Source organism: Mugil cephalus, chromosome 21, assembly GCF_022458985.1.
Source record: "Mugil cephalus isolate CIBA_MC_2020 chromosome 21, CIBA_Mcephalus_1.1, whole genome shotgun sequence".
NCBI classification, from domain to species: Eukaryota; Metazoa; Chordata; class Actinopteri; order Mugiliformes; family Mugilidae; genus Mugil; species Mugil cephalus.
In genome coordinates, this window is record NC_061790.1 from 17,080,401 (window position 1) to 17,095,708 (window position 15,308).

The 15,308-nt window shown below is 44.4% G+C and overlaps 2 protein-coding genes across 12 annotated transcripts in view; one reads left to right on the top strand and one right to left on the bottom strand.

Annotated features, from left to right (window-relative positions):
• cdc42bpab (CDC42 binding protein kinase alpha (DMPK-like) b) overlaps positions 1-4,290 on the bottom strand; it is a 66,722-nt gene extending 62,432 nt beyond the window's left edge. For 5 of the 9 annotated variants that reach the window (XM_047573724.1, XM_047573722.1, XM_047573726.1 and 2 more), the window contains exon 1: positions 3,058-4,289. In XM_047573724.1, coding sequence (XP_047429680.1) covers positions 3,058-3,235 — 178 coding nt within the window. In that variant the 5' untranslated portion in view covers positions 3,236-4,289. Of the gene's footprint in view, positions 1-3,057 lie in introns of all 9 variants that reach the window. The other 4 variants (XM_047573725.1, XM_047573728.1, XM_047573723.1 and 1 more) reach the window with 2 other exon arrangements.
• A 516-nt stretch (positions 4,291-4,806) lies between these two features.
• Positions 4,807-12,966, top strand: lft1 (lefty1). 3 transcript variants are annotated; one of them, XM_047573733.1, is made up of 5 exons: positions 4,807-5,808; positions 10,799-11,009; positions 11,221-11,467; positions 11,616-11,855; positions 12,264-12,966. In XM_047573733.1, the coding sequence occupies exons 2-5, from the start codon at positions 10,817-10,819 to the stop codon at positions 12,586-12,588; spliced, it is 1,005 nt and encodes a 334-aa protein (XP_047429689.1). In that variant the 5' UTR covers positions 4,807-5,808; positions 10,799-10,816; the 3' UTR covers positions 12,589-12,966. The 3 variants fall into 3 exon arrangements, with proteins under 3 accessions (XP_047429689.1, XP_047429687.1, XP_047429688.1); XM_047573731.1 differs by having other exon boundaries at positions 4,809-5,808; positions 9,302-11,009; XM_047573732.1 differs by having other exon boundaries at positions 4,809-5,808; positions 9,385-11,009.
• The last annotated feature ends 2,342 nt before the right edge of the window (positions 12,967-15,308 follow it).

The following is a 15,308-nucleotide window of genomic DNA, read 5'->3' on the forward strand; positions in this document are numbered from 1 at the left end:
AACACTATCTTTCTGATCCAATCTGTTTCTTATAGGCTACAATTGGTCATGTACTCTCAGGCAAAGTACAAACAGTCAACGGTAACGGTGCTAAGTCACCTCTTCTGTTAACATCTAGCCAGTAAGTGTCCAAACACTGCAAAATGTTCTTCATGTGTAACAGGTGTGCTTTTTCCTTTGACCTGAGTGTTCTGCCAAGAAAAAAGAAAACATGGGAGTGGTGACGTTCTAAAAACATTTTACGACAAGAAGAGACTTGACCTCACCTTTGCCATATTTTCTGTTGATGGCTATGCCGCGAAGGTGTGGTCCACTATCGTGCGCGTTTGACTTTTGTTAGTAGCCCTATTTCATGTGTCGAAATTGCAGATGTGAGATCATTGTTTTTAGAACTTTTTTTGTAGCTCCTACTTCAGGGGAGGAGGCACAACAGAAAACTGTAGTAGTGATGCAACTGTACAGTGACTAGTCCTGACGTAACTGTACGTTGACTGACCAACACATGAGTGAGCACTGGCCCGCCGCCGATTTAAAAAAAAAAAAAAGGTTCAAAATTAGGAAGAAATTAGCTTGCAGGCACCAGTTCTTGCCATTAGCTTTAAAAGGGTTGAAACAAAACATAGAGAAATGCCATTTATTGACAACATGCGAGACGCTGCTGTTTGTTGTTGCGTTGTAAAACTACCTGCCGGCGATTATGTTGCTATAGTGATGAAAACAGAAATAAGGAAAGGCTCCTTGGAAGTATGTAGTTCTCGCGGGGAACGCCTCCTGTTGGTAATTAATCTATGAGACGTCCTACAACTATTTGGTCCAGAAGTGCCAATAACAAAATCCCTTAATTCATCAATTCACCCCAGCCATAATAAAAGACCCTTTGGGAGTCTCTGTTTATAATGGATCCATTCTTGGTGCCGTGCTATTCAATTAATTATTCTCAAAAGACATAAAATTAACAGAGAACTAAGAGCAACTCAGCTTTCACTCAGATGTCCATTGTGACATCAGGCTGCTGTACTTTACAATTTGTACGGATGAATGCTGTTTAAATAAAAAAAACAAATAATAACTGGAGAGAGACTCAATGATGAACGTAACATTAACTACATTTCTAGTCTAACTGCTACAGTGTTGCACCCTTAGCTGTGTACACAATATATATATGTACAAGCATGGCAGAGACGTGAAGCATTGTGAACGTATACTTGGGTTTTCTTTGACTAAGTACAGAAGAATTGGACAATCCCCAATAAACAAACGCAGCCTAGGTTTTGACTGCATAGAGGATTCCTGATCAATTCATTGTGTGTAGGCAAACTGCGACTGAATTATATACACTGATACTAACTGTTGAAGTCGGGAAGTTTTAAAAGCAACCCCACTAAAGTGGGACACAATAATAAGCAGCAAGATACCTCTCCACAGTTATGACTGCTTGGGAGCATCTGTGTGTTGTGTCTGGCCAAGTTCAGTCAAGGAGTTTCTAGTGTCAACACAGGGAAATGTCAAGATGTAGTCACCACTTGGCACCCAAGCACTTTTCCTTAAAGGCCAGGACTAACTGGCATCGCTGCATGGCCAGCTGAGTACAGCAGATCAGCTGAGATCTTGCAAATGTGGAAAAAAAAAAAAAAAACATCCTAAGGGGAAAATACATATTAGGTTTAAATGGGAGGGAACGCAACTCTTCACCCTCATGCAGATGCAATAATCACCCAAATCCAACCACTTCCAGTTAGAATAGCTCCATTTTTCCAACAAAATAGGTTTTCCATACGGCGGCTGGTGGAGGAGACCAAAGGTTTACCACCATTTCACTGGCTTTCCATCCATCCTGTCTCTCTTTGACACCGACTGTCAACGATGAGCCAAAATGCTGCTTGTTTAACATCGTAGAATAGAAATGAAGCTAGACGCAAAGATGCCAGTAAGCACATCAAACAGCACTTTCCGTCCATTATAACCCTGTCTCTTATTGCCGTATGTATTATTAATCTGTCTTGATCCACGTTTCTGTCTGTGAGGGCAACAATTTGCTCCTGCCTCACTGCTGTGCACTTCATTCAGGGCTTTAAAAGACAAGCAGGCCATCCAGGCGTGCTCCAGCAGCTAGCTGGGCCTCTGCGCTAGATAAAAAAGGTGAGTTGTTCACATTCCTGCTTCATGCACAAACCTAACCCCAATGTCACACATGCACACACACACACACACACACAGCCCTTCTGCACAAATGCTTGCGTTGTTTGTGTGTGTGTGTGTGTGTGTGGTCCTCCTGCCTCCTGTGTGTTGTTTTTTCTAACCTTGCTTTAACCAGAGTGGGAAAGTTACAAAAGTGCAAACACCTCTCTTTCATCAGAAACTAATCAAACTTCGGGTTAAACATTTGTGCATCTGATTTCCGCGCAGGATTGAGAACAAAACACCACTCATTTTCTTTCAGCGCAACCTCTCTGTGACACGGACAGAAGCATATCAACAAGCTCTCGCATACACACCCATACGAAAAGAAAACAAACTGACACGTAAAATAGAAAGCTGAGGTGGAGGGAGCGTGCCAATGACAGACAAGCATCTACTTTATGTAAGAGTGATTTTTCAGGCAGTGGCTTCAAGGCAAGGGCGTCTTTATTAGATCTTTCCTGGATTCATATCAAAACTCAGAAAGGGCCTGCTTAAGATCTTCTTCACGGTCGTTCCTTCCGTCCCATTGTCAACTTGGTAGCACGTCTTTTACAACGTATCTGCTTTTGGCAATAAACCGTGTCTTCTGTTTAACGTGTGTTGCTGTAATCCTAACATGCTGCAGGCGCTCCGTGCTTTTCCAAAGCGCATAAAACATTTAATTGCACAAGAATAAAGTGGCCTTGCTTTTAGTTTTAGGGAGGGTTTGTGTGAGAAGAGAGCAGGCCAACTGAGCCTCACTACTACTATAAAAGGAATGTGATGGGGAAGGGAGGGCCACTGCACCACCAACATTATTAGCTTATCATCTTACCAAAAAGACACGGAGGCTGAATGCACAGGCCAAACAAGAAAGGGGATAGGCTTTTTACTCACCCCAGTCCAAAAACTCCAGGATATTTTTCTCTCTTCTGAGCGGTGAGTTGTTGCACTCATCATAGAGGCACACCAGGATATCCAGCAGCGTTTCCACGCTCAGGCACTGGCCATTAGACTGAGCTGGCCCGTCCAGGATCAGCTTCTCCAGCTTCTTCAAACGCACCTCTCCCGACATGTTTATTCCGGCTCTTGATTTCTTAAAGTAATGATGATGGAGGGATGAGGGGGGGGGGAAATGAGCGAGCGCCGGATCGGCCTGTTAAGTTATAGCGCAGAGGGGCCTGTAAAGAAGTTCTCTCACCTTGAGTGTGCCTCGAAAATAATAAAAGTTTGTGTTGACGGCAGGCCGGGGCTAATTTTGCGTTAAAGCCGACCTATTCATGATCTCCCTCTCGAGATCCAGAATCTAGGAGGTGGGTAAGACATGCAAGCACTTCCCCATTTTTTATACCTATCCCCACGGGGGCACATAAGAAAAGAAGTAGTCACAATTACAGACCCTGCTGCCCCGGGCCGGCTGATTTTGATGAATTCGCAACGCTGGCTGGCAGTTTCAGGTCTTCTCGGATCGAAATGTATAAAAAAATAGAGTCGATGTCGCTCAGCAGACCTCCCTGAGTTGTTGCTGTGGCGGATATTTGGGATTCTCCATTCTTACTGCAGCCCAAAAAATGCAAGGCAGATCTGCAATGCTACAAAGCCCCAGCGCCCCTCCTCTGCTCCAGGAATGGAAGGCGACACAGGCTTAGTTAGCAGCCTGCTAGGCTAGCTATTTAGCTAGCTTCTGAGCTAACGTTAACGTTACTTTCCTCCGTGCCTAAATGCCAACATTGCCCCCGTTTTTCCCAAGAAGTTGACGTGTGTTGTGTAGTGTCAATAAAGCTCGGCTTAATTCGGTCTTTCTTCGACAGTTTTTCGTCCAGCTGGAAAATACCTCCTTGTTTCCACAACTCAGCGCTGGCAGATATGTTCTTTAAATCCCATTCTTCGTCCAGAAACCAAATGTCTCTTCGGTTTTTCCCAAATGACGCTTAGTTCAAGAGTCCCGACGCTCCGTGCGTTAGCCGTCAAAAATGCGGCTCCTTTTTGAAGGTTACGCGGCAGCCTGTTCACGTCAAGAGGAGAACTGTGTTCTCGTCTCGCTTATTCCAAATACGGGACACAGCCTAGATTCCCCCCGTCCTTCCCTTCGCACCGCCTGCCTCCCCCGCCGGCCGCTCGCTTCTCGCCGTCTTTGCACCGTCAAGCTACCAGCAGCTCGCAGCCAGAGGCTTTCGACAGAAAAGATAGCCAAGTAGACAGCTGCATCCGCAACGCCGCGCTGCATTATGGGAAGCAGGGCTCGGCTGTAAAATATGAATGAGCTACAAATGGACGCATAGCTCGTTAGCCTGCTTTCAGGCTTCAAAAACACCACGTGAGCGTTTACAAAATACACAAACTATTCGTTTTAATGAAGAACATCTTAGCTTCAACGCCTTGCGCCCCAAGTCTGACATTTGTCCGTTGTTTTTACAAAAACAGATTATAAGAACTTCCACGCATGCGCTTAAACCGCTGTCCTCCATCTTTGCTGTGCCCCGGCTTGAATCCGTCTAATCATGTAGCGCCCGTAGCCCATCTGCCATAGTTGTAGCATCTCTGGTTGCTGCTGCAGGCAAAATCCCAGATCATCATCATGGCGCCCGTCATAGCATCTGCTGTGCGGAGGGAGGGGGCTGCTGGTGTGGGCTTCTGGTGGTGGGGGCTGTCAATATTGTGAATGGGAACTGCAGGCCGTCTATGAGTCTGCTGGTGGCGTGGTGCGAAGAGGACACATATTCTTCAGAAGGGAATAACAATGACTGCTGTCCCTTTAACTGCATGCAAAACATTAAGTTTACCTGTGCTGAGACTTGATAGCTGGAACCCCTAATAGGCAGAGGCTATATATCTGCAAGTCTGAACTCAGGGCCGTCCTCAGTTATGCAATATGCATTACAATAGATGACACCAGAGCATTTTGCAATGCATGTGTGGTCTTGGCTTATACATCAAAATGATTTACCAGTATGTAAAAATATTTGCACTTTATTGTATCTGTAATACTGACATGTGTTTCCTATGTTTCAGAGCTGGTTACAAGGTCATGCTGTGTCATGTTTGTCACTACCTCTTGTTCGCGAGTTAGCGAGGCTTAATGCTGAGCGCAAACTAACAAAGCTAAACACAACTGCAGGTGAGATCGAGATTAGTGACAAAGTCCTCATGAGAAAGACTGGGTGGGTGTGAGCCATGCCTTAATCACAGGAACTTTGGGGGAAGCATAATAGAGAGTTGAAACAGCCATAGAAGTGTTTGTTAAGACCTGGGTGTTCATCAGTCCTCAAAAAGACAACTTGTCTCCAAATGAATGAAATTCAGGATTGATGCTGCTCTCCCTATGCTAGTGGGTGGGAGCCCAAGCTCAACAGCAACACATCTGTAGAAGGAGCTACAGCTTGCTGTAATCTTTATTTGTGTAAGCACAACATAAGAACGTTATCGATGGAAGGTCAACGTGAAGGAAATCCCTGCTTTCTGAAGAACATCTCAAGGTTGCAGGAGACCACTACAGTTCCAAAACACCTCCGGGACAATGCTCTGTGGGCACATGAGACAAAAGGCGAAGTCTTGGCTGAACTTTATGGAGAGAGAGTGCTCTGCACGTGAACGGGAAAACTCCTCCTCATTGTTGTGCAAGTCTCTTAAGAGTTTACCGGAAATAAGGTGAGATATTGCTACTCCTGCCAAATCAGGTTATACAAGTCAATTCATTTCTCTTCACTTACTTTTTCCTGCTTCAGACATGTGCTAATTGTTTGGTTTGTCTATGACTTCCATGAAGATCAGTCCACATTATGTGGATAATCAATCCTGCTGATTCCAGAGCAGCCACGAGCAGGCATTCAAACTCAAGTTACACTCCGTCTTTAGATGTAATGACAAGTCTAAAACGTGATAATGTGACAACGGCGCGCTGCATTAGCCAACCGTTGGGCAGCATATAAACACCCGCGTGGACAGGGTTTATGTAGCCTAGAGCGTGGTGCTCTCATGTGTTTGGAGGTGCCCATCCTTCTGAAGTGCAGCTCTTATCACAGCTCAAAGTACATCTATTAATCATTAACGGCCTAGACGGCAGCTGAGTCTTGAGGGGGGGTGGGGACACAGGCCTAAAAGAGTGTGTCTGTGTACCACACGCTAGCTCTAAAGGCTATGAATCCTCTGAGTGTCAAAAATAAGCAGGAAAGAAACACCTCTTCATCAGTTCCAATAAAAATAGTTGCATGTTAAGGGTATGGATTAGTTCAGTTTGGGAATATAAAAGCTGATGAGTAAAACTGGTGTTCAGGTAGATAGATAGATAAACCTCGCAACAAGCTCAACCTACGTTTAATTATGGGAGGACTGTGATGGACTTTGAATTTCAGTGTAACTTGAGGACTGTGTGTTTGTGCATTTCTTTCTTTCTTTCTCTCTCTCCTTTTCTATCTTTGTCTGAGAAGATTTTTGTTCGTGTATCTACATGTACATGTGTAGTTTGGTTGTGGAGGCGCAATTGTTTTTCTTAAAATAATTTTTTTATTTTATTTTGACGCTGCTGAATTTGCATAAGCAGAAAAACATTAATAAACATATCGTTAAGAAAAACACATTACAATAATGAGATAAAAAATTGAACTAAATGGTATGGAATTAAATAGAAAATTTTATGTACCCTTCAACAAAATAAAATAAAATATAATACTAATCCTATTGCTGTATAAAAATAATGCATTACTGTACTGCTACCGCAAATAATAATACCAATAAGACTGATAACAGGGATATAAAGCAAAAAACACAAAACAAAAAGTGAGCAAGTGCCCTTAAAGAGGTGTCCTGTGTTACAGTAGCGCCCTCTAGTGTACAAATTGTCTCCCCACAACCATTGACAGCCAAGAGTATTTCTACAGGGTACTGCAGCTGTGCATCTTGCCTGTTTTGCAAATCAGTTTTTAACAAATTTCCATCACAGAATATCTTTCATAATACCGACTCTACAGTCACTGGATTTCTCATCCACTAGAGGGACTTTGACTTTATCGGCCAGTTCATTAGTAGCACTTATCAAAGGTTAATGAAAATATTTATCGTTAGCCCCCAACTAATCATGTCTGATCCTATTTGTTTCGGTCTACTCTTGGATTAGACCCCATGTCTCTGCGCTGATTGATCCGTCATTAGTTGTGTGAAATGCAATTAGACTGTCCTGCGCTTCGTCTAGATGTGGAGGCAATAATTGTAGCCTATTGCCCCCTGCGCAGGTCTAGCACTTTCCCCTTCTCACAGACTGATCGATGATTATTGGCAGCCAGCTGGATGGATTTGATCCAGACACTGAGTACATCTTGGACGTGTGTTTTCCTTTCTTTTCCTTGTGAATGGTCATTGATTTGCAAACTAGAGCGGTTCATTTCTCCAAATATTTGATGTTCAGATAAAGCAGGCAACGGCAGGCCAGGAAGTCGGTGACAAAGCAGCCGTGTGAATAATGAGGAATTTGTGGTGACCACCAACACAAGTTCAATATTGACTGTTTGGAGCATGCAGCAGCTCCGCCTGGCTCTCAGGGAGACGTCCATAATGAGATGCTCTAAACTTAATGCCCAAACCAAACTGAGGCCGGGGAACCAGTCGTTCTCCCCGGGAAGGAGCCCACTGGAATATTTGTCTCACAGGCACCATTTAAACCGAGCCATTTACAAACAGCAGCCCCTGCGAGCAAAGGGGATTTCATGTTTCACAAATGGAAGGGAATGACCTATAAATTGGACTGCTTTTGAATGCAAATGGTTGGATGTTAATTAACACCTGCGTTGTTGATTGTGGGAGCTTGTTGGCCTTTGATTGAAAAGAAATGGCACCTAGGAGCATCAGATGTAGCTTTGAACTACAGGCAGCTCGTCTTTGATTGGCATGGGAAGGAAGAAAGACTGAGAAATATCACACAGAGGCCATCTTAATTTCCCGAATTAGGGCTTGTAATGTGAGGAAGAGAGAGGTACAGCGCGGGCATATGTACTCGAGGCCGTGGAGGGAGCTCAGGCGCTTAGACTGGCCCTTGACTGGACTGGACAAAAGAGCTGCTTTGAATTTACATGTCTGCACTGATGATCCTGACATCAGACAATGTAATAGAGCAGTTTGGAGCTCACCTTTGAAGGAGATGGCTGCTAAATAACCCCATTAGAATGGATTCTCAGTGTTTGAAAGGCCGAAAAGTTCTGTCATCAAAGCGTGGCCTAACTCTGTGTAGTATTGTGGTCATATATGTTTATTTTGCATCAGAATCAGACAAAACTATTAATCCCAGGTGGGAAGCTGGGTTTCATCATAGCTACTTCAATAAACCACAGTGTAAAACTGTTGTTGTTTTGTGCCGGACAATAACAATAAAACATGTATATTCTTATATATACACATAAAAATCTGAATCAGAATTACTTTATTGATCCCAGTGAGAAATTACTTTTTGTTACAGCAGCTCCTACTCAGAGTGTACCAGTGTTAAGAACAAGAGCAATGAAGGCAATAAGAATAAATAAGAGTAAGTAGATAATTATAGTTAGAATACGCGCATCGTGTGAAAAAAAATATAAGAACAAAAAGGAGGAAGAATAAGACCTATATACAATAAGACAATATAAACAATACAATATATACAATAAAATATACATTTTATATTAAAATTATTTTGCAGTTGAAAGCTCCTTTATAACATCTGGCCAGGGATAAAAATGAAACACAGGCTGGTTCACAGTACTGTCAGAACTGATCAGTGTTTAATTAATGAGCTCTGTTCCCATCAGTTAAACTAATAAAAATCAATAATGTGTCTCGTTAAAGTAAAAATCAAATTAAAAAAAGTCTCAGAATTAAAATGAACCTAAAAGAGCAACAAATATGACGCATGAGTCCAAAGAGCCAACAACATTTGCAGAGTTGAAAGTTCCAGGTGAAAATTTTAAACATTAAAGTTGCAAAACGGACATAAAAAGAGCAAACATTTGCAAGATTTGCAGTTAATTAAAGACAAGCGCAGCGGTATGTTGCTTTGAAGATTTCCTGTCACTGTATGTTTGGGATGATCTCTATAAATGACACTTGTACACATGTAATTATAGCGTTGCCTAGTATCAGTTCTCCAGCCCTAATTAATAATTTGTTTCGCCGGTAGGCTGCAGGCGCTACAGCAGCAGCAGAAGCAGTGAGCAGGTCTGGCAGTCATCTGTCATTTGCTCTTCCTGTGTGCCCCTCCAGTCTGTCTGACATCTCTAAGCAAACACAGCCCAATACACAACCAGAGCCCGGGCCTTCTGGGCAGCCAGCGAGAGCACCCCTCTTCTAATGTTTGTGTGACAAAAAAGGCAAGGCAAATCCTCGCAATGGAATCAGATAATCACCAACCTGTGAAGAGCCTGCCCCAATCCACATCCTCGCCGGCCCCCCGGCCCCTGGATTAACTGTCTGTTTGGCTAATAATTTTAATCTGCTGGAGAGGGCCAAGAATGGGTGACAGGGCTCGGAATAAACATCTAATCCTGTGCCCCCTCCTCCTCCTCCTCCTCCTCCTCCTCCCTCCAAGCCATGTGCACTACTTCCTCCTGGACTCCCCAGTTATTCGCTTGCACCGAAATCTACAGACTGCCGCGTCCAGATCTTCCACCTTTCCTGGATAGAACTGCTTTTACGGCCACCCAGACAGAAATAAATCCACAGTGTGACAGACTGTTGCCAGACTGGACCTGCCTGACATCGTCCAGTGGAATGTACACGTCCCGAGTGTCGGGTGTGTGTAGACAAGGGTGCTACTGAGGAGAGGGCACTACAGGTTCACAGGGTCAAGAGATGTCTGTCTGGGGGGCACATGTGCAGCAGCAGAGACCGCACCACAGGAGGACGTGTGTCTAATTCAGGAGAAATTAATTGTCCAGATAAGGAGAGCGCTGGCAACGTCTTGAAGTCAATCAACTAAGCAGCAGTAGTCTTCAAGAATCAACTTGAATTGGAAAGCAATAGAAAATCATACTGTCATAAAGCTTTCACTGATAACGACGCCAATACTGATTCAAATATTTTAAATTTAAAAAGTCTATTCCAAACAACTCTTCTAATAACTGTGTTCTCTTAGTTGTAGGCAAGGGAAGGCCCTGAAAGAGTATTTCAACATTCGCTCTATGCTTTTGTGATGACTGTGGCCTTCAAAACAAAGCTGAACAACCACTAAAACTCGTGATATTGCATGAGGAGATTGTAAATGAATTGTCATATACGCACTTTCCAGTTGAATCTATATTACCTTATTTATCCCCGTTCTGGCATCCATTGCAACCCAAGCCGAAACAACATCAAACATAGGGGAGCTATGGTGAAATTACACCACCACAATGCGGATGGCACTCGAGTCTAATTGTTGCTGTTTGAAGTATGGTCACTTAGATATCCTGTTTAGGATGGGGCTGTATGGTCGCACCTTTGTTCTGATAATGGTCCCTGCCCCCATCGACAAAGTGCGAACGGCTGGGAGGGCCGCAACAATATAAGGGGCCGGTGGGAGCGTCGGGGGGACACTGTGTATCTGCTACTGTGCTGCCTGTCTGTCACACTGAAGTTTTTACTCATGGATTTCCTCCGCGCTTGTGTCCTGTGCACCGCTCTCTTCGGCCTCTCCAAGGCTTTTACGCATCAGGATATGAAGGACGCGCTTCTGCAGAAGCTCGGTTTGGATGAAGTCCCGAAGATCCACAAGAGGGATTTGGAGAACCTGATCATTCCTGCGCACATCAAAAATAAGTACGCGTCCATGCTGAAGATGCACCACAGCAGGAGACGGAGATCGTTGCCCAGCCTGGCGGGCATCCTGAGGGGAATCCCTGGCAACGCCGGTAAGAAACGCTTCCGTTTCTAAAATGTGCAACTCGCAATTTGTATGACATAGTTTGAAATAGTTTTTACGTGCACTGTATTTCCGTGCGTAATTGTGAAGCCTGTGCGCAAAGACAGTTTTACGCATCTAAATATATTTACTTAAATAGCAATTTAGAGCTACCCAAGAGGAAAAAAAATACTAAACGCTGGTAATGTTGTGTGCTTCAGATATTTCCGGGGAGTATGTGTACTCTGACACCACTCGGCATCGCATGGTGTTCGACATGGAAGCGAGGATCCCGGATAACAGCGAGGTGACCATGGCGGAGCTGAAGCTCTACCAGCGGGCTTCCTACCACAAACGCTTCGCGGTGGAGAGGAAGAACCACCGGCCCGTCAACAACGCCAGGGTCAGCATCTACTGGGTGGAGGTGCTGCCCAACGGATCTAACCGGACATCACTGATAGATTCACGGTACGGGATTGTTCTGTTTCTTACAGTTTCTTTTTCTTCAAAAATAAAAAATAAAAATAATTTTGCAGCGACACAGTCGTGTTCGCGGGGGCTGATCTTCACGTCACCTGCATCTCATTTTAATTGATCGTCCTTATCGTGTTCACAGGTTGATCCCCATTCACGAGACCGGCTGGAAGAGCTTTGATGTCACACAGGCGGTGCACTATTGGTCCAAGACGCAGCAGAAAACACCTATGCACCTGGAGGTGTGGATCGAGGGCGAGAGACCTGGCAGCTACGCGGCAGAGATGGCCAAGAGTGTCCGCTTTACCACCCAGGAGCAGACGGACAACACCTTGGGAAAGCCCGAGCTCATCCTCTACACACTCAACCTCGAAGAGTACGGGTAAGGGCGCGAACTTTTGATATACAGGATATTGTATCGGCGTGACAATTAGCCCATGTCCTCTTTTTGTTTTTGACCTGTCGCCATTTGCATGCACTGATAGGTGTGTTGTAGTGTGGCACGGGGGCGTTAGTTGACTAATTCTCATGATTTGGAGAATTGTAGTAGCAAATTGCCTGCTGGCACCACGAAACTTAGCAACACGTCCAACAAGAATATTCTGTATATTCAGAACACCTCACCATTTCACAGTCATGATCTTAAGTGACTTTTTAAAGTTTAACTGGCATTTGGATGACAAGGGTGTAGCTAAGAGATCCAGGGCCCGTTGTACTGCCCCCCCAGCCCCCCATTCTTGATCGTTTTAACAGCAATCATCTAACTTTATTTTTATCATTTTCCCCTCAGCTCTCGCGGAGACTGCGACGCCAACCAAAACAAGGACACGTGCTGCAGAGAGCAATACTTCATCAACTTCCGTGCGCTCACCTGGACACAGTACTGGATCATCGAGCCGGCAGGTTACCAGGCCTTCAGGTGCACCGGAGGCTGCAAGCAGCCCAAGCGCAACTACGGCTACGGCGAGCGGCGGTGCACCGCGTCAGAGAGCGCCCCGCTGCCTATCATGTACCTCGTGAAGAAAGGGGACTACACAGAGATCGAGGTGGCCGAGTTCCCCAACATGATTGTAGAGAGGTGTGCATGCACGCTGGACAATGTCTCCATAGTGTGAAGTTACAGGAGACATCTGTAGTAGTCCTATAGTCACAGACTCCTGGGAAGCGTTATAGGAATATTATAGTATTTCCTCCACGGGGGTGTTGATGTATTTAAAGGTTCTAACACACGTCTAGTACTTTCTATTTAAATGGACATTTACTGGGGGTTTCACACACAACCGGCGGTCCCGCTGCCAATGAACTGCCATCTCCCACCACAAGCACTTTTGTATATTTTCTAGATTTTTGATATGTTTTTTATTCGAATTTGATGTATGAGTTGTGTCGAATCTGCTGCAGTCATTCAAATTCTGTCCCATGTGTTATATTTTCAAGCTGTACATAATATGGATGAGTTTTATGTTGTATGGAAAATAAAGTATTTTGTTTCACCTAAATCTCCGGGTCTTCCTCTTCCCTGCTGTCTCGGGCCCCATTCACATTCATCATGGCATTCACATGCAGTCACAGTGCATGCAGCTGCCCGGGTCTTTCACCGTGTCATTTGCACTTATAGGAAGATGTAAAACAGAGCAAATAATTTGCCTAATGACTTATAACACTTGTTACGCTGGGGGCACGCCGTCATTTACAACGACGGTCAAACCTGCTTGTAATGCTTTATTTACAGTGGGATGGTATCTACGTGGCAGGGCATACGGGGCAACATGAAGTCAATTCGCATTAAGCCAGAGTTGGCTCTTCATGCGTTGACATCAGGCTTAGACCGGGCCAAACACTGGCAATCAGAGCCAATACCTAATGCACTGTTTGCTGTCTGAGCGGGGGGTCTTGTCATTCGCTAATATGCTGCTGTTGTAGGTAAACATGCCGACCTGCCAAAGACAAGCAGCCGTCTGTCTGGGAGGGAAGTGAATTGCCATCACGCAGCAGCAGTGAATAGAAGAAGCACAGGTGGTACTGTAAACACGCATGTGAAAAAGGCCTTACGCACTGTTGGATTGACAACCCTTCAGCTGCAGTGTCGGCTTTCATCACCGGTTTCGTAACAATAAATCAAAGCAGACTTAAGGAGTGTATTTTGACACTTATGAAGACAGACAGATGCCGATATGAAATAGTGAAGACGCACACAAGCGCGCCCGGTAGGTTTTAGCAGACATAGTTCAGTGTCGTTTGCTGTGATCACCGTCTTTGAGGCTGATGGAAATGTCAGTACAAATACTCTTGTGACATGGTGAATAAAGCTGTTACAAGTCATCATCTCTGGAGCAAATTATGCGTTTTACAAGCCCTTCAGAATTTTCTACATTTCGGCATAAAAATTTTCACAACACGCTTTTTAAAATACACATCTTTTGGATTAAGGTCAGGACTTCCAAAACATTCATCTGGTTCTTCTTTAATGATTCTTTTGTAGAGCCATTTGTGTGCTTTCAGTGGTCGTCTCTCTGCATGACCCAGTTTATCTTGAGACTCAAAGGAATGCAGCGTTGGTTAGTCTCCGGTCATGAGTCCCTCCTTTAAACCAACCAAACTTACTTTGGACTCATCTGTCCACAAAACCTTTTCCAAATTATGCCTCTTGCTTTCGGAGTGACCCTTGTTGGTCGACCACTCCCGTGGAGGGTTACAGTCGTTTTAAAAATCTCCTCCATTTGTTCACAGTCTGTCTGACTGTGGATTTGTGGATTCCAAACCCTTAAAAGAAGGTTTTGTGACCTTTTCCTGCGTTGTGAGGATAAATCTCTGATAAATTTCTATTGTTAATATTAACCTAACAGTTAATTAACGAGCATTGCCTGCTTTTGTGCCTCGAAGATATGTGATATTGGCTCATTTTCCTGAATGAACAAATACGACACCCCATGCATTTGTGAAATATTGCATTAAGAGTCACTCTTCGCTCTTCAAGTGCAAATTCTTTTAGTACAGTCACAAAATACTAAACAAATCCCAAAACAGCCATTAAAAATTTTAAATTGAGTGGTTCCATAAAAATTCGTAAGAAACTTTGGTACCAGTGATCCACTAATGTAGGCCGTGCTTTTTATGAAAAGACACATTTTTCTGTTGCCGTGCTTTGCGTCTATATAAAGCAAGCACATTTGAAAGTTCTTCAGAGACAAAAATGACCAAAACAGGGAACCTCACGCAGGAAACACCTGAAGATACAGATTCTTAGTCAGGGAGAGTATAGCTGCTGTCAGATGGCCCGGAAATGCAGACGCAGTCCTCCAGCAGCTGGATCCACTCTGCAGAAACACAGACGAACCAACAGCTTGGAAGACAAACCAAGATGTGGGCATTCAAGGGTTTCTTTAGCAAGAAATGGCTGCATTCTGGTCAACATGTGCAGGGAAAACCGCCGAATGACATCACAGGAGCTCCAACAGCAGTGGTCAAATCAAACTAGTGTCCAGTGTTCCATCTGCACTGTACGTGGTCGACTTTTAGATCATGGCTTAAAGTCCTTAAGAAGGCTGTCAAGAAGCCCCTGATCACTGTAGAGGGGCCCAACGATGCCAGGTTAACCTGTGTCAGAGACATAAATTAATCCGGCATCGTTGGGTCCAAGCACACAAGAACTGGACAGTCAGGAAATAGAAGAAGATTCTGTGGTCAGATGAGTCCAGTTTCCAGCTTTATCTTCCTCCTGCTAATGTGAGGGTACACAGAAGACCAGGTGAAGCATTATCTCCAGCATGTACAGTACCTACTGTCAAACATGGTGTAGGCAGTATCATGGCTTGGATGAATGAGTGCTGCTGGA